General features: G+C 39.9%; 1 protein-coding gene across 1 annotated transcript in view; it reads right to left on the bottom strand.

Moving 5' to 3' along the window:
* Positions 1–1315: 1315 nt before the first annotated feature.
* LOC136874049 (F-box/LRR-repeat protein 20) overlaps positions 1316–23053 on the bottom strand; it is a 458706-nt gene continuing 436968 nt past the window's right edge. The window contains exon 10 of the mRNA XM_068227643.1: positions 1316–7215. Within this exon, the coding sequence (XP_068083744.1) occupies positions 7108–7215 (108 nt within the window). The 3' untranslated portion in view covers positions 1316–7107. The remainder of the gene's footprint in view (positions 7216–23053) is intronic.

Genomic DNA, 23053 nt, shown 5'->3' on the forward strand with positions numbered 1-23053 from the left:
AAATGTTCTGTATTTTCCAACTAGTACTGAACACAGCAGTGTTTACAAGATAGAACCATTATTTTGAATTAATTGTTATGTTTTAAGGATCTAAAATCGAAGCATCAATATTGATGGTGGGTCTGACGATCATCAGAGTGAACAGATATTGAACAAACGAAAAAATGGACGATATGTGAATCGTCAAGGTTAAAGTTGCCAAATTCATCAACAATGCTAGGTGAAACCCGCCATACGTCTATATACAAGTGATTTTAAAGTAACGATTGTAAGTCATGGGATTTAGAGACTTTCTTTGCATAAAACTCCATTTTGAATACTTATATGCAGTGGTCAATATACAGGGTGAAGCGTAATTCGCGCACTCGGGCATCGCAGCGCGACTCCTCACATGCCAGCAATAAAAAAATGTCTGTTACAAAATTTCGTCTTGCGAGTATATCCGGTAGAAAACGGACGTTGAAGAGTAGCAATCTGGCAACACTGTAACCATATGTAGGGTAACTACCGTTGTCAGCACATTCACGTCGTGCTGTACAGTTGGTGCATTGGGTAGAGTTTTTGGTTGGCATGCAGGAGGTCGATGGTTCGATCCTGTGTTGAGGCGCATTTTTTATTTGCTAATTTCCAACTGACATTACCTACAGTAATACAGTAAGACACCGTTTCCGAGGTGACATGTGTCCTACATTTACAACATTTTGTAACGCTGAAACAACAAATACCTGGTTAGACTAATAAATAAACAGCTGAAACAAACAGGTTTCACATCTAGTAGATGAAGTGGTGCGAATAAATTCACGCTCACGACATGGAAAGGGCGCCTTTCAAAGCTGACCAATGAAAACGATTGTTCGTCCATTTCTGATGATGATGATGCTTGTTGTTTTAAGGGCCTAACGGAGGTCAACGGCCCCTAACGTCCATTTCTAGGATCGTAGTATGTAAGTGTAAATGGTTTCTAGAGGACCCACTGCAATCGCTGTTGACGATTAAGATGCCAGATACCATACAACCTGGGCTACATTTACGAAAGAAAAAACATACGCCTGAACCCAGGATCGACCACTCGACCTCCTGCATGGTAACCCAAAACTCTATCCACTGCACCAACTGTACAGTACGCCTAACTGCTGTTGACAGAGGTAGTTACCATACATGTGGTTACAGTGTTGCCAGATTGCTACTCTTCAACGTCGTTTTTCTGCCGGATATACTCGCAAGACGAAATTTCGTAAGAGACATTTTTTTATTGCTGCCATGCGAGGAGTCGCGCTGCGACGCCCGAGTGTGCGAATTACGCTTCACCCTGTATATTACCACCATGGTAAGAATGTAATGAGGATTTCACCGAGATATTGCTTCCTTCAGCAAGATGCAAAGAAGGCAAATGATTTGGCACCTAAACGTGCTTTGCACAGATAAATAATTATATCAGAAATCATGTTAACATTGAAAGCTTTTCTTTTTTTATGGTAGGTTTGCAGGTATGCAACATAAAATGACAAATAATTACTCATCATTACAATAGTATTTTTGAGTCATTCAGGTTTTATTTATCAAGATTATATATCGACTTGGATAATATATTAATTTTGTCACATATATATATTTACTCTCTTTGTTGCCATCAATAACAATATCACACAAATAAAACTCTGATTTGATCCGAGTCAACTAATTACAGAAGTATCAGTCTTGCCAAACATGTCTATGGTTCTTGTTGATTGTAAGACTAGCGTACAGAAAAGAAGCTATCCTAAAACTCTGAGAGTAACATCAAAGAAAACGTAACCTACGTACATACTTACCACAAGAATTTTAGGATATTTCATAATTATTCACTTTACATCACAGGAAGAAAAAAGTATAAATACCACACTTTATTGTAACAAACATTTTCAGCGATATAGATCACATTAAACAGGATTCGGAAATTAATTATTTTTAGAGATAATACAGAGACTTTGAAACTGGGGCTAACAGAAAAAGTTTCTATGGTCAAAATCAATGTATACAAAATGATTAAAAATAATTTAATACAATCAGTGGGAAATATTTTTCTGAAATCCAAAAAGCAAAGAAAAAAAGACTAGGTGATTTATATGAAGTAAGAAGACAACCAAGAATATCAAGGAAAGGCACAATCATGAATATGTATTCATTATCATCTCATTTCTTTGCTCCAACAAGCTGAATTTTGTTGTGTACGAAACCTCCTCCAGTTTGTCCTGTCCATCCATAGATGTTCATATATGCAACGCCAGTTTACATCTCTAATTTCAAGGTCCTTGTAAATCTGCTTCTCCCAAACATCACGATATCTTCCTCTTGGTCTCTTCCCAGGACCACTGGTCAAAGTATACTCGAGGAGTCCTGTGGGGATCCATCCATTCCATGCGACCATACCACTGCCATGTCTTCAATTCTAGGGTCTCCAGTAAGCTTCCAAATCAAGCTGTTGTCGGATATCCACATTCCTTATTTTATCCATTTTTGTTTTTGGTACACAAGAATGGAGGACTTTCATTTCTGTTGCCTGAAGACAACTCTTTGCCGATCCAGTAAGTGTTGCTGCTTCCAGACCATACATCAATATAGGTACCAAATATATTTTGTACAAGCTGATCTTGAAAACTAGCAGAAATGTTTCATCCCAAAGTATTGAAGACAGAACATTATTTAAGTACTGGAAGTTGTCTTCAATATCCATCTCCTTATCTCCAATTCTTACATGAACAGTTAGACAGTTTCTACTCATCACCAAGCCAACTGTCCTGGTTTTGCTGATTGTAAGACCTAAGGTTGTAAAAGCTTCATGCCAAAGATCTAGCCTTGCTTGTACTTCCACTTCTGTCTCATGCCATACCATTACATCATTGGCAAAAACCAGTGCATTAGTTGTTAGGTCATTTCTTTTAACTGCTTGGTGGATTCCACACTTTGTTTCAAACCAACTTGACCCTTCCAACCTGGACGTGGACACAACTCTTGGTTTCCATCATATAATAGTTATACTTGTGCTCTGATGTCATCACACACTTTCTTATGTCTCAAACAATCCCATATATGCCTGCGTGGTACATGGTCATATGCTTTCTCGTCCAGAAAAATACCTTTCTCCCAACACTTCTCAGAGCATTCTGGTGGCAAAAATGAGGTCTAGAGTTGATCTATGAGGTCTAAATCCATGTTCTTCCTCCTCAAATGTAGCTTTAACTTATTTTCTAATCCTGCTCTGAAGGATAGATTTGTAGAATTTGAGGTCATGTGACAGAGTTACACCTCTGTAGTTTGTACATTTCTTCTTATCACCTTTATTCAACAATGGTATGACGACTCGCTGCTAACAGACATTGGGTATCGCATTCTTTTTCCAAATTCTGTTCAGTACTCTGTACATCCACTGTCGTCCAACCTCTTCTAGTGCTTTGATCATCTCAACACCGAGCTTCAGATCCAGAGTAAAGCTACATTTAGAGAACTCATTCAGACTCAAAATATTACATTATTTCTTGGTGAATATCTCATGAGTTTGTGGTAACATCTAGAGAAAAAGAGAGAATCTCAAATGAAATAATCCCCAGTGGGGAGAAATTAAAAGAAGGTGGAAAGCTTCAGGTATCTAGAAAGCATAATTGAGGAAACAGGAAGAAATGGACAGGTGAGACAAAGGAGCTTTTCTTAAGAATGCGAGAAGATTGATCTGAAGAAAAGATGTTCTCCAGTGAAGGGAACGAGTGATATAATGAGCTTACTATGTAACAGAAAGCTGGACTGTGACGAGAAGAGACACGAGTTAAGTACAGGTAAGGGAAGTGCAGTTTTTGAGAAGCAGTATAAGAGTAACAAAATGGACAGAATGGGAAAAGAAACTCAGAAAGGAAGTACAAGAAGAAACTTTGCACAACAAGATAGAGATGGCAAGACTTCAACAGTATGGACACACAAAGAGAATGTTGGAGAATTGAATACTAAGGAAGATACACAACAAGATGGGTATACAAGGAAAATGAGCAAGAGGAAGACCAAGGGAGAGGTGTCTGAAAGGGATAGATGAGAGTGCTCAGAAGTGAGGAGAGGACTGGATCAGGGAGATGATAGAAGACAGATGAGGCCTATGTTCCAAACAGACCCAGCCCATGGCTGGAAACTGTGGAAGAAGAAGGTGGTGATGGTGGTGGTGATCTCACAAGTTTTCAATCCCAATTAGAAAGTAATTAGACTGATAAAATCATGTCCATATTAATAATAATATATATAAAGCATAATTATCCTTCTCAATTACATTACTTGTTCTTCAGTATTATTAACAAAGAAGTAAGAACAACAGGCGTCATTATTTTGATGATTTAGGAGGGTTTAGAGAAATCAATGTTTAGAGAATATAAATTACAAAATCCACATCATATTGCACAGATATGAATAAGGCATCTGAATGAATACGAAAGGTTACACTAAGTTCGATAAAAAGGACAGATTGCTTCCAATGAACATGAATAAAAATAAGAGAACAAAGAGAATGCAGTCTAAATGCAAAATGAATTACTACCTATATAGACTACAGAAGAAAGAAATCAATGGACAGCAGACTCAAACTGTAAATTCAGCTTTACGGTAATCTGTTTGGAAGATTACTTCTTTGTACTACCCTACATCACTCTCAATCTAAATTTCTCACTGTGGTTATATTTCATTTCAACCAAATTGTTAATGTGTGATAAGCAACATAAATTTGAAACCAATGTGCTTGTCAGACCTCTCTCTTTCTTCAAATATCATTGTATTTCCCTATTCCAAATCATTACCACAATCCTCTTATTGTTGTTAAGGCAAAAAGAACAATTAACACAACTACGTTCCTAGTAAACAAAGCAACTGTCAGCCTGAAGCAAGAACATTTTGCAGGCAGTGGTGCTGTTTTGTATAAAACTCAATCCTGTCATGAATGGTATGAAAAGAAAACTATCAATATTTTCCAGAAAATAAATTTAGAACTATCTCTAAGAGTTTTCATTGTGGAATAAGAAAGGCATGACTAAAGTGGACAATGGGCACTGGATACATGGACACATTTACAAAGCATGTTCCACAGAATATTGCAATTCCTATAGCAAGAAAATTTTGTTATGAATAACAACCAATTACATTACCAAAGGTAACTTCTGGACCACTGACATGGATTTCTTTTTAATTCTTTCAGGATTTTCTTGATAGAATTTGATACAAGTCTCCCAATTCAAGCATAAATGACATTATGCGGAATATTGAGGTAGTTTATGGCTTGGAATGTATTGACCAAATTGCTGTATTGCATTTACTCTGTAGTTTGCTTGACACCCCGCATCTAAGCCAACTGTTCTAGACTTTCACAGATTATTACAGCTAAAATTGGTGCCACCACATACAATTTTCCAAGCATGATAGCATAATTAATTTTTAGATTTCATCTTGCTGCCAAGAAGAGATGCATTATCTCTACATTTTTAGTCAATGAAAACAAGTAAACATAACCACCTCTATTCTATTTTTATCTTAATGTTGCAAATCCTTCAGTTGCACCAATGAGATTCCTTGACAATTCACTAGTATGGTATGACTCTTAATTACTAATCAAAATAGAACAAATATATAGAATAATTCATCATGAATGACTTTCAACAGTTACATAAAATATTTGCGCAGAAAAACACCATTGATAACTTGCACATAAATACTGAGAACACTGCAAATAACTCTGACCACCTCCACCCTCCATAGAAGTTTTATATTGCTCAATTAAATTATCCAATAGTTTAGAGTATTTAGTAAATTTTTAAACCATTCCCCTCTTTTGTCTAATTATCACAGGCTCAATGAGGCAAAAAAAAAAAAAAAAAACCCTCCGCTGGTAATCAATTTTATTTATTTCTTCACCACAGCATAGACCTTCATATAGTTCACAAGCTGAACGGTTTGAGATAGCTCTTGGAAGTCAGTCCTACATAGGGATTAATGTTATATAATGGCACTTTATATATGCCTTTACGGATCAGCAACTATGTTTACTTTTCTGCTCAATCCCATTCAGGACACTACTATAATAGCCCACTGAACAGAGTGAGCAGAGGTACAACTAATAAGGAAAAGCTATCCTGGACAGAAAATAAAGAAGCAGGTCACAAAATAGTACAACCACAATTTCACAAAAAGGAAAATTTTGATCAATGATATAATAAGAGAAAGGAAAAATGATTTAAAAAAAGACAGATTAATTTGTATATATACTCAAGTCTTACTTATAACAATGTTAATATTACCTCTGAACAAATGGAGAATATTCAAAGTTCAATTATTGTGGAACATTTATGGTGTTCTTTAAATGCAACTGGTAAAAATGCTAAAACTTTAGACTTCAATTTTGATGTTAATTCAGCTTGTAAGTATACCTGTATATAATAAGTAGTACTGAAAAGACAATTTTGAAGAGTGCAAATTTTTAATAGCATAAACACATTTGTAACTTCTGTACTAGCATATTAAAATTACCCTCACTGACTAATACATACGTATAAAAAATACACACAAATTTTCGATGAAGGTCTATCCAGATTTCAAGCAGTAAGGGTCTGCCCCCACCCTCCCTCAGTGATTAATCTTTGAGAAGATATAGAAGAAACTGTTGACTTGTTCATGGAAGGAATTAATCAACTGCACTGAACTGGGTGCTTTCAGCACGAATCTGGAATACCAATCAATTCTACTGCATAAACAGTACCCTATGCCAGCATTACATTCAGGAGATCTCCTAACAAGTTTCTCAACTGTACAATGCTGTTGTAATTATGAGGCCCTTCTATATCAGTAGCTTAACTTGAGCATGTTTCCATTGGCACTGCCTCAAACATGCCAGGTACTCTTCAAATCTCCATCATAATGCACATGATAGGGATGTGCCTTTCAGTATATGTAGAATCTCCTTTGAAGGTGACACACATTTGACTACTGAAAATCTGGAGGAAAAAAAAGTGGCTGTTTCCTTGTCACTGTCATGGTACAAAATAGATGTTTGTCATGTTAGTGGCAGCAGAACAGCAAGGCACAACACAGCAAATGGCACTGTGCCATTCACAAAATCACACAACATCGGCAATATCGCTGGCGTGAACCTCCTGCAGAAGGAGGAGGCGTGACAGGAGCAAAGTAGGCGTGCACGTTGATGTTCGGCAAGTGGTTCTGAAAGGAAATTGAACTATTAACTTACAAGACATTATATTCTGAAAGTATATAATAGAGAAAGAAGAGAAAATGTTACTTAGTGCAGTATTATTTTTTGTTTACATAGTTTATTTTCATTTACACTGACTGACAGAGCAAATGAAACACCAAGAAGGAGTGGTCAGAACTTTATGCCAATTGCAGGGTAGACTGACGTCACTGAGGTATGCTCATGATGTGAAATGCGCCGCTGTGCTGCGCACGTAGCGAACGATAAATGGGACACGGCGTTGGCGAATGGCCCACTTCGTACCGTGATTTCTCAGCCGACAGTCATTGTAGAATGTGTTGTCGTGTGCCACAGGACACGTGTATAGCTAAGAATGCCAGGCCGCCGTCAACGGAGGCATTTCCAGCAGACAGACGACTTTACGAGGGGTATGGTGATCGGGCTGAGAAGGGCAGGTTGGTCGCTTCGTCATTTCGCAGCCGATACCCATAGGGATGTGTCCATGGTGCAGCGCCTGTGGCGAAGATGGTTGGCGCAGGGACATGTGGCACGTGCGAGGGGTCCAGGCGCAGCCCAAGTGACGTCAGCACGCGAGGATCGGCGCATCCGCCGCCAAGCGGTGGCAGCCCCGCATGCCACGTCAACCGCCATTCTTCAGCATGTGCAAGACACCCTGGCTGTTCCAATATCGACCAGAACAATTTCCCGTCGATTGGTTGAAGGAGGCCTGCACTCCCGGCGTCCGCTCAGAAGACTACCATTGACTCCACAGCATAGACGTGCACGCCTGGCATGGTGCCGGGCTAGAGCGACTTGGATGAGGGAATCGCGGAACGTCGTGTTCTCCGATGAGTCACGCTTCTGTTCTGTCAGTGATAGTCGCCGCAGACGAGTGTGGTGTCGGCGTGGAGAAAGGTCAAATCCGGCAGTAACTGTGGAGCGCCCTACTGCTAGACAACGCGACATCATGGTTTGGGGCGCTATTGCGTATGATTCCACGTCACCTCTAGTGCGTATTCAAGGCACGTTAAATGCCCACCGCTACGTGCAGCATGTGCTGCGGCCGGTGGCACTCCCGTACCTTCAGGGGCTGCCCAGTGCTCTGTTTCAGCAGGATAATGCCCGCCCACACACTGCTCGCATCTCCCAACAGGCTCTACGAGGTGTACAGATGCTTCCGTGGCCAGCGTACTCTCCGGATCTCTCACCAATCGAACACGTGTGGGATCTCATTGGACGCCGTTTGCAAACTCTGCCCCAGCCTCGTACGGACGACCAACTGTGGCAAATGGTTGACAGAGAATGGAGAACCATCCCTCAGGACACCATCCGCACTCTTATTGACTCTGTACCTCGACGTGTTTCTGCGTGCATCGCCGCTCGCGGTGGTCCTACATCCTACTGAGTCGATGCCGTGCGCATTGTGTAACCTGCATATCGGTTTGAAATAAACATCAATTATTCGTCCGTGCCGTCTCTGTTTTTTCCCCAACTTTCATCCCTTTCGAACCACTCCTTCTTGGTGTTGCATTTGCTCTGTCAGTCAGTGTATTTCCTCAGGAAAAATAAAAATATTAACCTTTATGAGTGCCAAGGAGTACGGCAGTACTCACTAAAATTGCTAGAAGCAGGTATCTAAATGAACTGGTCAGTGGAAAAAGGAACAATGTCATTTTTCTCCACGTATATATATATATATATATATAAAACCCACTGCTTTGTGATTACAATATTGCTACAATCATAGACAAGATTAATTTATTTACCATATTCTAACACAGGATTACAAATATTGCTGAGTAATTTCAATACTTTCAGAGAGGCATTTTTATAATGTATTTTTGAAAAATATTCACATAGTTCCTTTCTCCAGTCACAGAAGGGATTTAGCATTTTTCAGATGACATACTCCTAAGAAATGCATACTTTTGCCACAAAAAAGACTTTTATTAACTAAATAAATTACAATAAACCTAAAATGAACTAAACTACTTTATTTGAAATATCATTTGAGAAATCTGTAACCTGAGATGGAAATAACTGGTGCTGAACAAACAAAAGTTGCAGTACTTCCTTCAACAGAGAAACTCTGCATATTAACATTCTCATTAAATCATGTTCAAAATATTCCATACACATTCAGATAATAATCAAATAATGTTCTGAATATTTGGAAACAAAAGTAAATTGAAGTCATTTAATCTTGTTCATAACATTTTAAAAACAACAAAGTCATTAAATCATGTCCTTTTTTTCACTCAACAACAAAAGCATCATCATGTAGTTAATCTTTCAAAACTACTAAATCTCCACATCATCTTCTAAATCTCTGCGATTGAAACACAATCAAAGTGTCACTAAATCACAATCACAACCATTCAAAACACAATGGAATCAACACATCTTGTTGGTTTGTCAGTTCATTTCTCCTCATAGAAGAGGTATGCACTTTCCCATTAAATATATTTTACCAGTTTGCCAACATCTTCAACTTTGCTTTCATGTTATGTTGACCTTTCCCTCTTCATAAGCCTTTTACAGGTCTAAAGGAAATGCACATATCTTACTTTCTGAAAGTCTACAGGAATAACATATGCAACTGTTTGTTAATGGATAGGCAGTCACTATTCCAGGCTTAGGTGAATCATACCTACACTCTTTGAACTGGGATATAGGTTTACTTTTCACTGTGAGGTACATCTCCGAGTCTCGTCTCCCTCGACAGTACATTTCTCCTCTACTAACAAGACCACCATTTGTCAAATTCAGTTACATTTTCACTAAACCATGACTGTAACTCCCGACATACTGTTTGCTATGGTTTCAACATACTCCCTAGGAGTATAAACGCTGTTAGTTTTGATTATTTTTCTTTTAAATGATCCAATATACAATACACAATCTAGTTCATTTCATCACAGGAAGGTGTGTCTTTGTTAGTTGAACACATTTATGTAAAAAAAGACAGTGATATTGTTCCTTTCTCCACCGACCATTTCAAGTGAACACTAGTTCTAATAGTTCCCGAGTATTGTTTCGTTGATGGGAGTCATATGGTTATTAAAGAACAACAAAGACACACAATGCCTATTATTGCTCATTAGCTTGTCATTATGCATTGCTGTTTTGGATTTTACAGTGTTCGAACTTTGTGTACTTTATAAAGTGTCTCTAGCTTGGTTGTGAAATGGTTACCAGACTATGTTGACAGTAATATACAGGGTGGTTGGAACTGATCAAGCAAACTCACCAAGGTTTGAAAGCTTGTATTGAAATGAGCATAATTTACCTGAATTAACCTAGAATTCAAATTTTGCAATATTTGACTGAATTTACTGTGTAATGAATCATCCTAGGTCAAATACCAAATGCATTTACTACATCACCACAGCACAACTGGAAGTACTATTTTTAGGTGGGTTTCCCACCTTTGCTGGCAGCACATAGTGTCTTCTGGTATGGGCTAGATCAATTTTGTTACTTTCATAGATCTGTCTCTGTCTTATCCTTGGCTTTGACAATATGAAAGTGACTGAGGTATGAGCTATGCTAGTAATGCCAATCCTTATGCAGCCAGTCCCTGCTACGAATGGTGTGAAAATGTTGCTCATAGGGTCAGTTGGTGTATACATTTCAGTGGGCTTGGCAGCCTGATATGTAATAGCAACTCTGGCTCGGTGAGGAAAGCAACGGGAAACTACCTCACGCCTCATTTCCCTAGTACGCCTCTTCAGTGATGCCTAGGCCATCTATGACAGCTAATGGCAGAGCTGTTCAGGATCCCACCAGCGGCATCGCTGACGGACTGAACATACATACCATTTGATACCACCAGGTCAATCTGGGAGCCAAACGTTGTAACTAAGGGAAGTCATTGTATCAATCAATCACTGATCCGCATTTAGGACTGTCACACACATGGCAGATTCAGTATCAATTGTTTTTACCTAGTCTTTTCTTAAATGATTTCAGAGTTACAAATAAAATACCTTCAGTCACCACCAAAGTACCCTCAATTGATACACTTTTGGCAATATATACACATATCTATCTTTTGCTAGTGATTTAACGTTGCACTAACAAATCAAAAGTTTTGGTGATACAAGAGGGAAAGTGCTAGGATCTGGTAGGTAGCAGCCATGGCCTTAATTAGGATACAGCCCCGGCATTTGCCTGGTGTGAAAATGGGAAACCACAGAAAACCACCTTCAGAGCTGTTGCTGGTGGGATTCAAATCCACTATCTCACAAATGCAAGCTCACAGCTGCACGACCTTAACAGCACGGCCAACTAGCTCGGTGGTAATGTGAATACAGCTGCTGAAAACTGGCAGCGAATGCGTCTTTTGGAATTGATCAAAGCACTGAAGTCACATGTCTTTTGATGTCCAATATGTCAGGATAATGTGTGCCCGTCAGAATTCCCTTGCGGCAGCGAAATAACAGAGAATCCTGTACGCAACAGACCCGGGAGTATGGTGGATGTTCACGACGTGGCACTAAGTTTCCTGTCCATCCCTAAAGACATAAACACATTTTCTGCTTAAGACTTCTGTCCAATAAACTTGCACCTTCATCGCATGCATCTCCATCACCGTTTTTTTTCCAACTCGTAACAAAACATTATGTTTATGCACTAGGACACAAGTCTTCACATGCACTACATATGACTGGCCGCAGCTGACTAACCTGCTTCAACTCTGTGTGTTCAAAGCCATGTGATGCTTCTCAAGATGTCTCTATTCACATGCACATTGCCATGAAAAGATTTCAGTGATACAAGGAGGGAAAGCGCTAGGATCTGACCTAGTGGTATCAACTCACGGTAGTACTTTTTTGAAAGACCTTGTATTTCACATACTATATTCCAATCTATTGCCTGTAGTATATCGCCAGAAACTATAAATCTCAGATGCTTTTCTAGCTTTCAACTTCTGTATTTTTTTGTAAATATCTCCAATCATCAACAACATTTCCCATTATCCAGCTGTAGCCGGGTAGGGGCAAATATGGTTCCTCTCCACTTTCTTCGGTCTTTCCACCACTCCTCCTCCAACAGTGTGCCCCAGTCCATGTTTCTTTCTCTAATACTGCGTTGGATTGTGTTCTTCCATCTCAATTGTGGTTGTCCGCGGCCTCTCCTTCCTTGCATTTGCATTTCCATCACGTTTTTGGCATTTTTTCATCACTCATTCACTTTATGTGCCCAAACCATGTTAGTTGGCTCTTCTCTATTTTATCATTCATTTTTTCCACTCCAATTTCTTCCAGGATTTTCTCATTTCTTTTTTAGTCTCTTCTACTCTTCTGTATCATATTTCTCAAGAACTTCATTTTGGCTGCCTGTATTCGACTCTCATCCTTCTTTGTCAGTGTCAAGTTTCTGCTCCGTAAGTTGTTATGGGTACTAATACATCTTGTACATAGTTTCCTTTACTTCCATTGGAACATCTTTGTCCCATAACATGTTTCTTACACTATGATAGAAACAGCTTCCAGCTTGAATCCTCTTACTAATTTCAGCATCCAGTAGAGCATTCTCCATTAACTCACTCCCCAGGTATTTGAACGTCTCCACTACTTCCAGGGGCTTGTCTGCAAGTCTAACCTGACCTTTCCCTTCCTTCTCCCCTCTAGTCATAACAAGAATTTTACTTTTTTCTACACTTATTATCAATCCACATTCTTAAATCTTCCCATTCACCACATCCAACTATTCTTGAACATTCATGTCCTCTTCTCCCCAAATCACAATATCATCTGCAAATAACAACATGTTAATTTCTCTTCCTCCATACGTTGCTTTTGCTGTTCTCATGATGTCATCCATTACTGTTGTAAACAGGATTGGCGACAGAACACTTCCCTGTCTCAGCCCACTAGTGATTTTGAACCAACTTGTCCTGCCAACTTGTGTTTGCACGCAACTACAATATTCCGTGTACATTGCCATGATCATTTTTATTAATCCCTGTCCAACTCCTCTTATGAACCAGACTGGTCTATGATGATGATGATGATGATGCTTGTTGTTTTAAGGGGCCTAACATCTAGGTCATCGGCCCCTGATGGTACGAAATGAAATGACAAAACGAAAGTTTTAAAGCATCCACTGACCAAAATAAAAAAAATGGCATGAAGAATGAATGGATGAACATGAACCCAAAACAATCAGTGGATCCTACCCAAAAACTGCCATAAAGAAACAGCATTACCGACCAAGGAACCACTTCTAAAGTACAATCCTGATGATGATGATGATGATGACGATGACGCTTGCTGTCCAAAGGGGTCCAAAATCCAGGACAACGGCCCCTCATAATAGTACTTATAGCTAGTAAAGTAGAACCATGGTATTTGTCATGTTGGGGTACTAATCAAAAGTTCTTTTTTTTTTCTAGGGGCTTTACGTCGCACCGACACAGAAAGGTCTTATGGCGACAATGAGATAGGAAAGGCCTAGGAGTTGGAAGGAAGCGGCCGTGGCCTTAATTAAGGTACAGCCCCAGCATTTGCCTGGTGTGAAGATGGGAAACCACGGAAAACCATCTTCAGAGCTGCCGATAGTGGGATTCGAACCTACTATCTCCCGGATGCAAGCTCACAGCCGCGCGCCTCTACGCGCACGGCCAACTCGCCCGGTCTAATCAAAAGTAGCGTAGACTCACGGTGTTCCAAACATGATGGTACTACTCACAAGTATTGGACGTCGTACAGGTAACGCAGACCTATGGTGTTTCTCACATAATGGCGCCACACATAGGCAACGCAAACCGATGGCGTTCCTCACTTAGGTGTAATAATCATGGGCGAGGGTAATCCCGTGGTGTTCCTTACATAGTGGGCACTAGGCGCAAGCAACGCAGACCTAAGGCACCGCTCATATAGTGGTACTAATCACAGGCAACATCCAGACCCGTAGTGTTGCTCATGTGGGTACGAGTCACGGGTACTGGAAACCTACAGTGAACCTCTCTCTGCTGCTACTAATCACAAACCTATTTTGTACCTAATATAGTGGTACTACGTGCAAGTACAGGCAACCCATGGTGTTCGCCGTGTGATGGTACGAATCAAAAGTAGTTTCATGGTTTAATTCAATCATCCCTTGGTTGCCCCTTTAAGTCGCCTCTCACGACAGGCAGGGGATACCGTGGGTGTACTTTTCGTCTCTGTCCCCCACCCACAGCGGGTAGTACAGAGAGAGAAAAGAGAAGAAGAAAGAAGGGACCCGTCACTTCGAAAAATGAAGTAACGGACGATGAAAGGCAGGGCCACGAAGGGCCTGAAAAAGAGACTCCCTTGGCCTTGAATGCTCTAATCCCGCTGGGGTCGGAAAAGAACAAGAGTTGATCAAGGGAGGTCGGACAGGATAGACAAAAGTGAGGAGCCTGGCACAAGTAAGTGGAAGCAATGCCAAGACTCAGCTAAGGGCCCCAGGGTCCAATTGGTAGAAAATGCAGAAGAAAACCCATATGAAACTCTGCAACTGAGGCAACCGAAATTTCCTAGGCACATGGCAATGGAAACATGGACATCACATTTTGGCAAGGTACTGTAGGCAAGTGACTCTCGACTGATTAAGAGAAATACTAATGAAACAGATTTAAATATCCAGTTTTTCATAGAGGACGAAGTAGAAGTGGCCATTCTGCAGAGTAAAGATGGAAAGGCTTGTGGTCCAGATAACATCTTCAATGAACATCTTAAACAAACCTTAACAGTGTTCAAAGTGGTTTGGACCAGCCATCATGAATTAATGCCTCGTACAAGGAACCATCCCTGACAGATGGAGGTATGCCACTCTAAAAATGTTTATCGGGGTATCGCTTTAGAATGCATTCCGTTCAAGATGCTGACAAAGCTTATCACAAATAGATTGACTAACCTCGTGGACTGTAAAATATCTGAAGATCAATTTGGGTTTCACAAGGGAAGATCTACTCTACAAGCAGTTAAGTGTCTACAAGATGACATACAGGAAACAATGAGAAACCCGAAAGGAAAATTACATGTAGCTTTCATAGATTTTTCAAAGACCTTTGACTCAGTCAATAGAATGTTACTGTTGGAAAGACTGGAGTATGTCTTGGAAAGTGATACATCTCTCTTAGTTCTGATACGAAACATACTCGCAGAAAACTATGTACAGATTGATGACAATTTGACAAAATCTATCGCAATAGAGCAAATGACAGGAGTGCTTCAGGGAAACCATTGAGTCCAATCCTGTTTAACATAGCGACTATGGACGCAATAACAACAGTGAATTCCAGTAATGTAAAAAATATATGTTTATGCAGATGACATATGGCGATTGTGTCATCATCTCATGCAGATCTGCAAGCAGCCTTCAATAGATTAGTGGAATGGGCCGGCAGAAATGACCTACAGCTGAATTCAAATAAGACAGTAGTTATGACATTCAGACGAGGAGGAAATATTGCATCACATGACACAATTTATTATAAGAATGAAAGATTAACGATGGTCGCATCCTTTAAATACCTGGGAATGACGCTACAGAGTACAGGAACCACATTCACACTTCACATCAAGGACAAGGTCGCAACTGCGATAACAGTAATGCACGACGTAAGGAACCTCTCAGTGAATACAGCGATAAAGCTATTCAGAGTGAAGATCTCACCTATTGTAAGTTACGGATTACATCTAATATGGGACCATCTTTCTAAGAACAATCTTCTGGAACTGGAAAAGATCAAGGCAATTTATCTGAAAAAAGAGTACTCAGCGTATCTAACTTTACCTCTCCCCCCCCCCCTCATGGTTGGTATATGAGCTGGTGAGAAAAAGGTCCTTTATACAGGATCTTCGAGAATGGATGCTATTAAATTCTACACCTGTGTATCACAGTGCATTAAAAGAACTACATGACAAGAAGAAAGAAATATGTAGCACATTTTACACCACGGATGCTATGATGACTCAAGACTGGCAACATCCTAATTATGACCTGCGACATATCATGACGCAATTTGCTGTGCATGGATTCCATCACAAAATATGCGACAAGACAAGACATCACGACCCTACTAATAACTGTACTTGCAAACTGTGCAAGAAATAATGAGATCGGTACCATCTTCGGGAGTGTATGGAAAGAACAACATCGTTGACCTCATTTTGTAGTGAATGAGCAATGTATGATATTGTACTTATTTCTTGGCCATTGGCTGCATTAAATTCTATTATTAAAAAGTGTGATAAGCCAGATCTAAATACTTATAGAGGTATTTTGCTAGTACGAGTTCTGTACAAAATTTTCTCTAAGGTGCTATTAAAAAGGCTAGACTCACAAGCGCATCCACAAATAGGGGAATACCAGGCAGGCTTCATTAAAGGGAGATGATGCATCAATCAGATATGAAACTTGAGAACACTTTTGAAAGTCTGACAAACAAGGGACACTGTAGTTACCTTTGTGGACTTTAAAAAAGCGCACGTCTCTATAGACAGACAGATGCTCTTTGATGTACTGGAAGAATATGGCACTGACAGAAAAACCAGAGCACTTATACAACAGATGCTTACAGACACCACCTCCAGGATCAAGTTCATATGGGAGAAATTTCGGAACCCTTCCAGATACACACAGGTGTCTGACAAGGGGACGGGCTCTTACCAATCTTGTTCAACATGGTGTTAGACAAAATTATCAAGCAGTGGGAGGAACAAGTTAAAGGAATACAGCTGGGAAGAACACGTGAAATAAAAACCATCATAAAATGTCTGGCATTTGCAGACGACATAACCATACTCAGCAATAATACACAGGAGGCAAAGGAAGCACTGGAGTGCTTGCATGAAATAGCTGCCAAAACAGGTCTACTACAGATGTGTAATGAGAAGACTCAATAAATGGAACGACAGAACAACAATGTGCACACCATACATACTGTATATGGGTCCATAAAAAGAGTTGACAATTTTAAATATTTAGGGGAATACATACAAATAGGAGGATCAAACAAGGCGTCTAACATAGAACGAACGGAAAAACTACAGAAAGCATACAAACTCACATGGTCACATTATAGTAAGAAAGTAGTAGTATTACCAGAAGCATTGTATGCATCAGAAACGACCACAATTGGAGCATCAGGCATCATAGAGACAGAAAAAAATAGAAATTCTGCCTTCTCATTTACTACAAATTTTGTATTCCTAATTTTGTTTCTGAATTATTTTCTTTCTCCTATCATTTGCGTGTTGATCCCCACCTGCCTTAAATCTTCCTCTATTTCATGATACCAATTTGTTTTCTTGCTTGAACTGTTTACTATATCAAAGATTTTCTTTGAAAGTCTGTTGTCCATTCTCTGTATGTGCCCATAGAAAGTTAGTCTGCATTTCCTGAAATAGAAATAAAAATTCTGAAAAATATTTGGACCAATACACAGAGATGGCATATGGCTGAAACTACCTACCGAAGAGCTGTACTTTCTTTTTTTTTTGCTATTTGCTTTATGTCGCACCGACACAGATAGGTCTTATGGCGAAGATGTAATAGGAAAGGCCTAGGAAGTGGAAGGAAGTGGCCGTGGCCTTAATTAAGGTACAGCCCCGGCATTTGCCTGGTGTGAAAATGGGAAACCATGAAAAACCATCTTCAGGGTTGCCGACAGTGGGGCTTGAACCCACTATCTCCCGATTAGTGGATACTGGCCGCAATTAAGTGACTGCAGCTATTGAGCTAGGTCAGGTCAATAAGAGCTGTACCAGCATCGTGACAGACTCACAGACATGATCAGGAAATGCAGACTAACTTTCTATGGGCACATACAGAGAATGGACAACAGACTTTCAAAGAAAATCTTTGATGTAGTAAACAGTTCAAGCAAGAAAACAAATTGGTATCATGAAATAGAGGAAGATTTAAGGCAGATGGGGATCAACACGCAAATGATAGGAGAAAGAATATAATTCAGAAACAAAATTAGGAATACAAAATTTGTAGTAAATGAGAAGAAGGCAGGAACATTGTGGACAGAACAAAGGAAACAGGAGCACAGCCAAAGGATGAAGAGATTTTGGGAAGAGAAGAGGAAGAAGGGAAAAGTGTGTCATCATGAGATCCTCAAGTTTAAACACTATCCATAAGGGCAAAAATGATATTAATGAAAGAATATGAATGATGACAATAATATCTCTTACTTATGAATATAGTGCGAGGGTGTGATATGTGTACTATCACACATTCTAAGCACACTCTATATACTGTATAAACCATATAATGCTGAATACCACCCGCTACCGAATAAGACCTGTAGCCTAAATCTGAGACGGCAAAATACGGAAAACAATAAGAAGTCAAATAACTTGCATACCTATTTCATTTTCTTCAAATATACCACAAATATAAATTCAAACAGCTTACAATTAATAAAATCATCACAAAAACCATAAATAAAATCGGTCCAATACTCAGATCATTCACAATTCACCGTCGTCATCTTAAGTTTCACCATAGGAATTTTCATTGCTGGCATCTTCCCACAAATAATCGTCCTCACTACCATCCACTGCATTTGAAATTCCACATTTCTTAAAGCTTTTGAACACTAGATCATTGGGAATGCGCACCCATGCGGTCTTGATCCAGCTGCATATTAGTCCCATTTCAGGCCTCTTCACTCGTCCGGTTGGTGTTAATGCGTGATCACCATTAGACATCTATTTGGTGTACAACTGTTTCGTTGCAGTTTTGAAAGGCCGCTTCACGCACACATCCAACGGCTGTAGAATAGAAGTGTGTCCTCTGGGAATTATCGCAAGATCGGTTTTCCTTTCCTCATCATATCTTTTACGGCATCAGCTTTATGTCCTCGGTAACTGTCCAACACAAGCATGTTTCGTTTTTGTAACAAAGCTCCCGGGCGACGTTGCCATTCGCACTTCACCCAGTCCTGAACTAACGCAATGTCCATCCAGCCGGACTCATGTGTTCTAAAAATAACACTGGACGGCAAGTTTCCTTTCGGCGAAGTGTTTTCCTTTTCAAAACCACATATGGAGGGAGTTTGGTTCCATCCGCTAATACGCATAACATTACCATGCATTGTTGCTTTTTGTTACTACCTGCTCCGATGGTTACACTTTTAGAACCGTTCATATCCACTGTATTTCTTGGTTTACTATTTCATTTCCGTATTGATAGTTCACTAATATATAGATAAGAAAAGGTTCCACCTTATCAATACAATTTTATTATTAACTACAGGACCGGTTTGGACCCTAAACAGTCATCAGCTGTACATTGATACCTTTACATATGTCAAGTAATAGTTAATGTGCCTTTCTAAATGGAGAAGCCATGGGGAAGCATTATGTCCAAGCATCCAAATTGGGCATGTTTGAGAGTAAAATGGTTAATATAATACAATTCAGGTACTTAGGTGTGGAGTTATCTTTTAGGCCTAAAATTCGTTTGTGGAACTTAACGTAAACTTAATTCTAAATTACAAGTACATTAAACACTTTAAAATACATAGTGCTTGTTAAAATCGCATATTAAAATACACAGTATATGTTAAAATCCTTCATAATAATGCCTATAAAACACTTTCGTTGAAATGAATTTATACATCTTGCATAAGTCTACGTTCTTGTTTTGAGTTCAATATAGTTACAGAATAAATCAGTGCTTGCTTTCATGGGCAGTGCTCTCTTAGGAAGTCCTATTTTGTGTTAAAATGTCTCCACTTGTATGGGTGGTAAAAAGCTCTATTATTAACAAATCCGGTATATAGACGGAGGTAAATATGTGCAGCTGTGATTGGTATTATCGTTAAGTATTGGGGTAAATTGTGATCCCAAAATATCTTGTTGTCCTCTTGGACTGAATACTGTCCTTCAGGCAACATCATCTGAACTTAGCTCAGAAATTGAAGACTCATAACAACATTCTCCATAAATTATGTGTTTGGATGAACAGTCCTCATACAAGGGTTGTTGACACCAAACTGAACACTACCATGTATATAATATCTGGCACAATCAAATCTACTCCAGCTCACTGGCTTCCACTGCTGAGTGGTATAATGCCACCTCATTTATGCAGATCTCCAGCGATCCTAATTTGAAATCTTAAGAGGCTACAATTACATCATCCAACTTTGCAAGATGCTGCCAATATTGTTGCAACATGTTTTACACCTCTTGAAGAATGGAAAGGACCCTGGGAAGCAGCCATAACATCTTCTCAGGTGCCAAAATTGCAAGTACCGGGCGAGTTGGCCGTGCAGTTAGGGTGGTGCAGCTGTGAGCTTGCATCCGGGAGATAGTGGGTTCGAATCCTACTGTCGGCAGCCCTGAAGATGGTTTTCCGTGGTTTCCCATTTTCGCACCAGGCAAATGCTGGGGCTGTACCTTAATTGTGGCCACGGCTGCTTCCTTCCCATTCCTGTCCCGTCGGTGCCATAAGACCTATATATATCTGTGTGACGTAAAGAGAAAAAAAAAATGCAAGTGGATTTCAGCTACTGCACATGGCCTGGACTGAGCTGAACAGAATCAGAACAGGCCATGGCAGGTGCAAAAGTGCACTGCACAAATGGAACAAGCTGCCTATTCCAGACTGTAACTGCAGAGCTCCTCACCAAAACATTTACCACACTGTCAGGGATTGCAGATTTGGCCTATCATGGTAGTGAAGAAGATTTCCTGTCAGAGGCTGTGCTGTGGATTGTGGGACTGAACATTCAGTGAAAGGACATGTAAACTTGCTCAGCTCATTGTGCCTCAATTTGTCAATTTGTATATATTTTTATGGTTCATGGCGTGGGTTACTGTAATCACGTCCTAGTTCGTGAACCATGGGCAACGGCTGAGTGGCCTGGTAAGTGGCCATGGGAGTCGGGATGCCAACTGCTATGGAATGGGAGTGGGCATGTCAGACATGTTCCGAGTCCTGGCCCTCCTTGTGCTCAGGTGGCTAGGACTATACAATCCACTGGTGGTCCCGAACCCGTTAGAGGAGAGATCCTCACTTGGACTATGTAAGTAGGATAGCATCCTGCTTCATAAATTTACAGAGCTCAGAACATTTTAAGCAAGCCTCGGGCTAATGGGAGTAACGGAGTCCCATTTGACAGGTGAGGGACTCCTTGGAAACAACTTGGCAAATGAAATGGAATTCGATGGGGAGCTATCAATATTAATGGGGCTTACCGGAGAACGAAAGTAGAACTGGCCGAGTCAGCAAAGATGGTAAATGTGGGGAAGATACGTAAGCTAATAGGAATGGGAAGCGTTTGCTGGACTTCTGTGCTAGTATGGGTTTAGCAGTTATGAATACATTCTTCAAGCATAAGGCTATTCACCGTTACACACGGGAGGATAGGGGTAAAAGATCTGTAATAGACTATATCCTAAATGACTTCAAATTCAGGAAATATGTTAGCAATGTACGGATTTTCCAGGGATTTTTCAATGATACAGACCTCTATCTGATCTGTAGTGAACTAAGTATCTCTAGGCCTAGGATAGAGAAAGCGAAACCTGTCTGCGAATGAACAAGGGTAGAAAATCTCCAGGACGAGGAAATTAGAAGTACATGGATATGATTAGTGAGAAGTTCCAAACAGTGGACAGTAAGCAGGTTCAGGATACAGAAAGAGAATGGGTGACATACCAGGATGCTGTAGTAGATACAGCAAGGGAATGCCTAGGAACAACTGTGTGTAAATATGGGAAAAAGTGAACATCTTAGTGGAATGATGAAGTGAGAGCAGCTTGTAAACTCAAAAAGAAGGTGTATAAAAAATGGCTCCAAACAAGGGCTAATGCAGATGGGGAACTGTACGTAGATGAAAGAAACAGAGCGAAACAAACAGTTGCTAAATCCAAAAAGAAGTCGTGGGAAGATTTTGGTAATAACCTAGAAAGGGTAGGTCAAGCAGCAGGGAAACCCTTCTGGACACTAGTAAAAAATCTTAACAAGGGTGTGAAAAAGAAAATGAACAGTGTTTTGGGTAATTCAGGTGAACACATAATAGATCCCAAGGAATCACTGGACAGGTGGAGGGATATTTTGAAAATCATCTCAACGTAAAAGGAAATCTTCATTGTGGTGTCGTGAACATCTGAGCTTATGGGGAGGAGGACAATGATGTTTGTGAAATTACGCTAGAGGAAGTGGAAAAGGAGGTAAATAAACTCCACTGTCATAACGCAGCAGGAATAGATGAAATTATACCTGAAAAGGTGAAGCATAGTGGGAAGGCAGGGATGAAATGGGTTCATAGAGTGATAAAATTAGCATGGAGTGTTGGTAAGGTACTTTCAGATTGGACAAAAACAGTAATTGCACTGATCTATAAGGGAACAGGAAGGATTGCAACAACTATCAAGGTATTTCATTGATTAGTATACCAGGCAAAGTATTCACTGGCATCCTGGAAGGGAGGGTGCGATCAGTGTTTAAGGGGAAGTTGGATGATAACCAGTGTGATTTTCAGAATGCGCCAGGTAATTGAAAAATGCTACGAGATTATTAAGCAGTTGTGCTTATGTTTTGTAGATCTAGAGAAGGCATATGACAGTGTACCGAGGGAAAATATGTTCGCCATACTAGGAGACTACAAGATTAAGGGTAGATTATTAAAATCAATCAAAGGCATTTATGTTGACAATTGGGCTTCAGTGAGAATTGATGGTAGAATGAGTTCTTGGTTCAGGGTACTTACAGGGGTTAGACAAGGCTGTAATCTCTCACCTGTGTTTGTAGTTTACATGGATCATCTATTGAAAGGTATAAAGTGGCAGGGAGGGATTCAATTAGGTGGAAATGTAGTATGCTGACGTCTTGGTCTTAATGACAGAT

Source organism: Anabrus simplex, chromosome 5, assembly GCF_040414725.1.
Source record: "Anabrus simplex isolate iqAnaSimp1 chromosome 5, ASM4041472v1, whole genome shotgun sequence".
Lineage (NCBI taxonomy): Eukaryota > Metazoa > Arthropoda > Insecta > Orthoptera > Tettigoniidae > Anabrus > Anabrus simplex.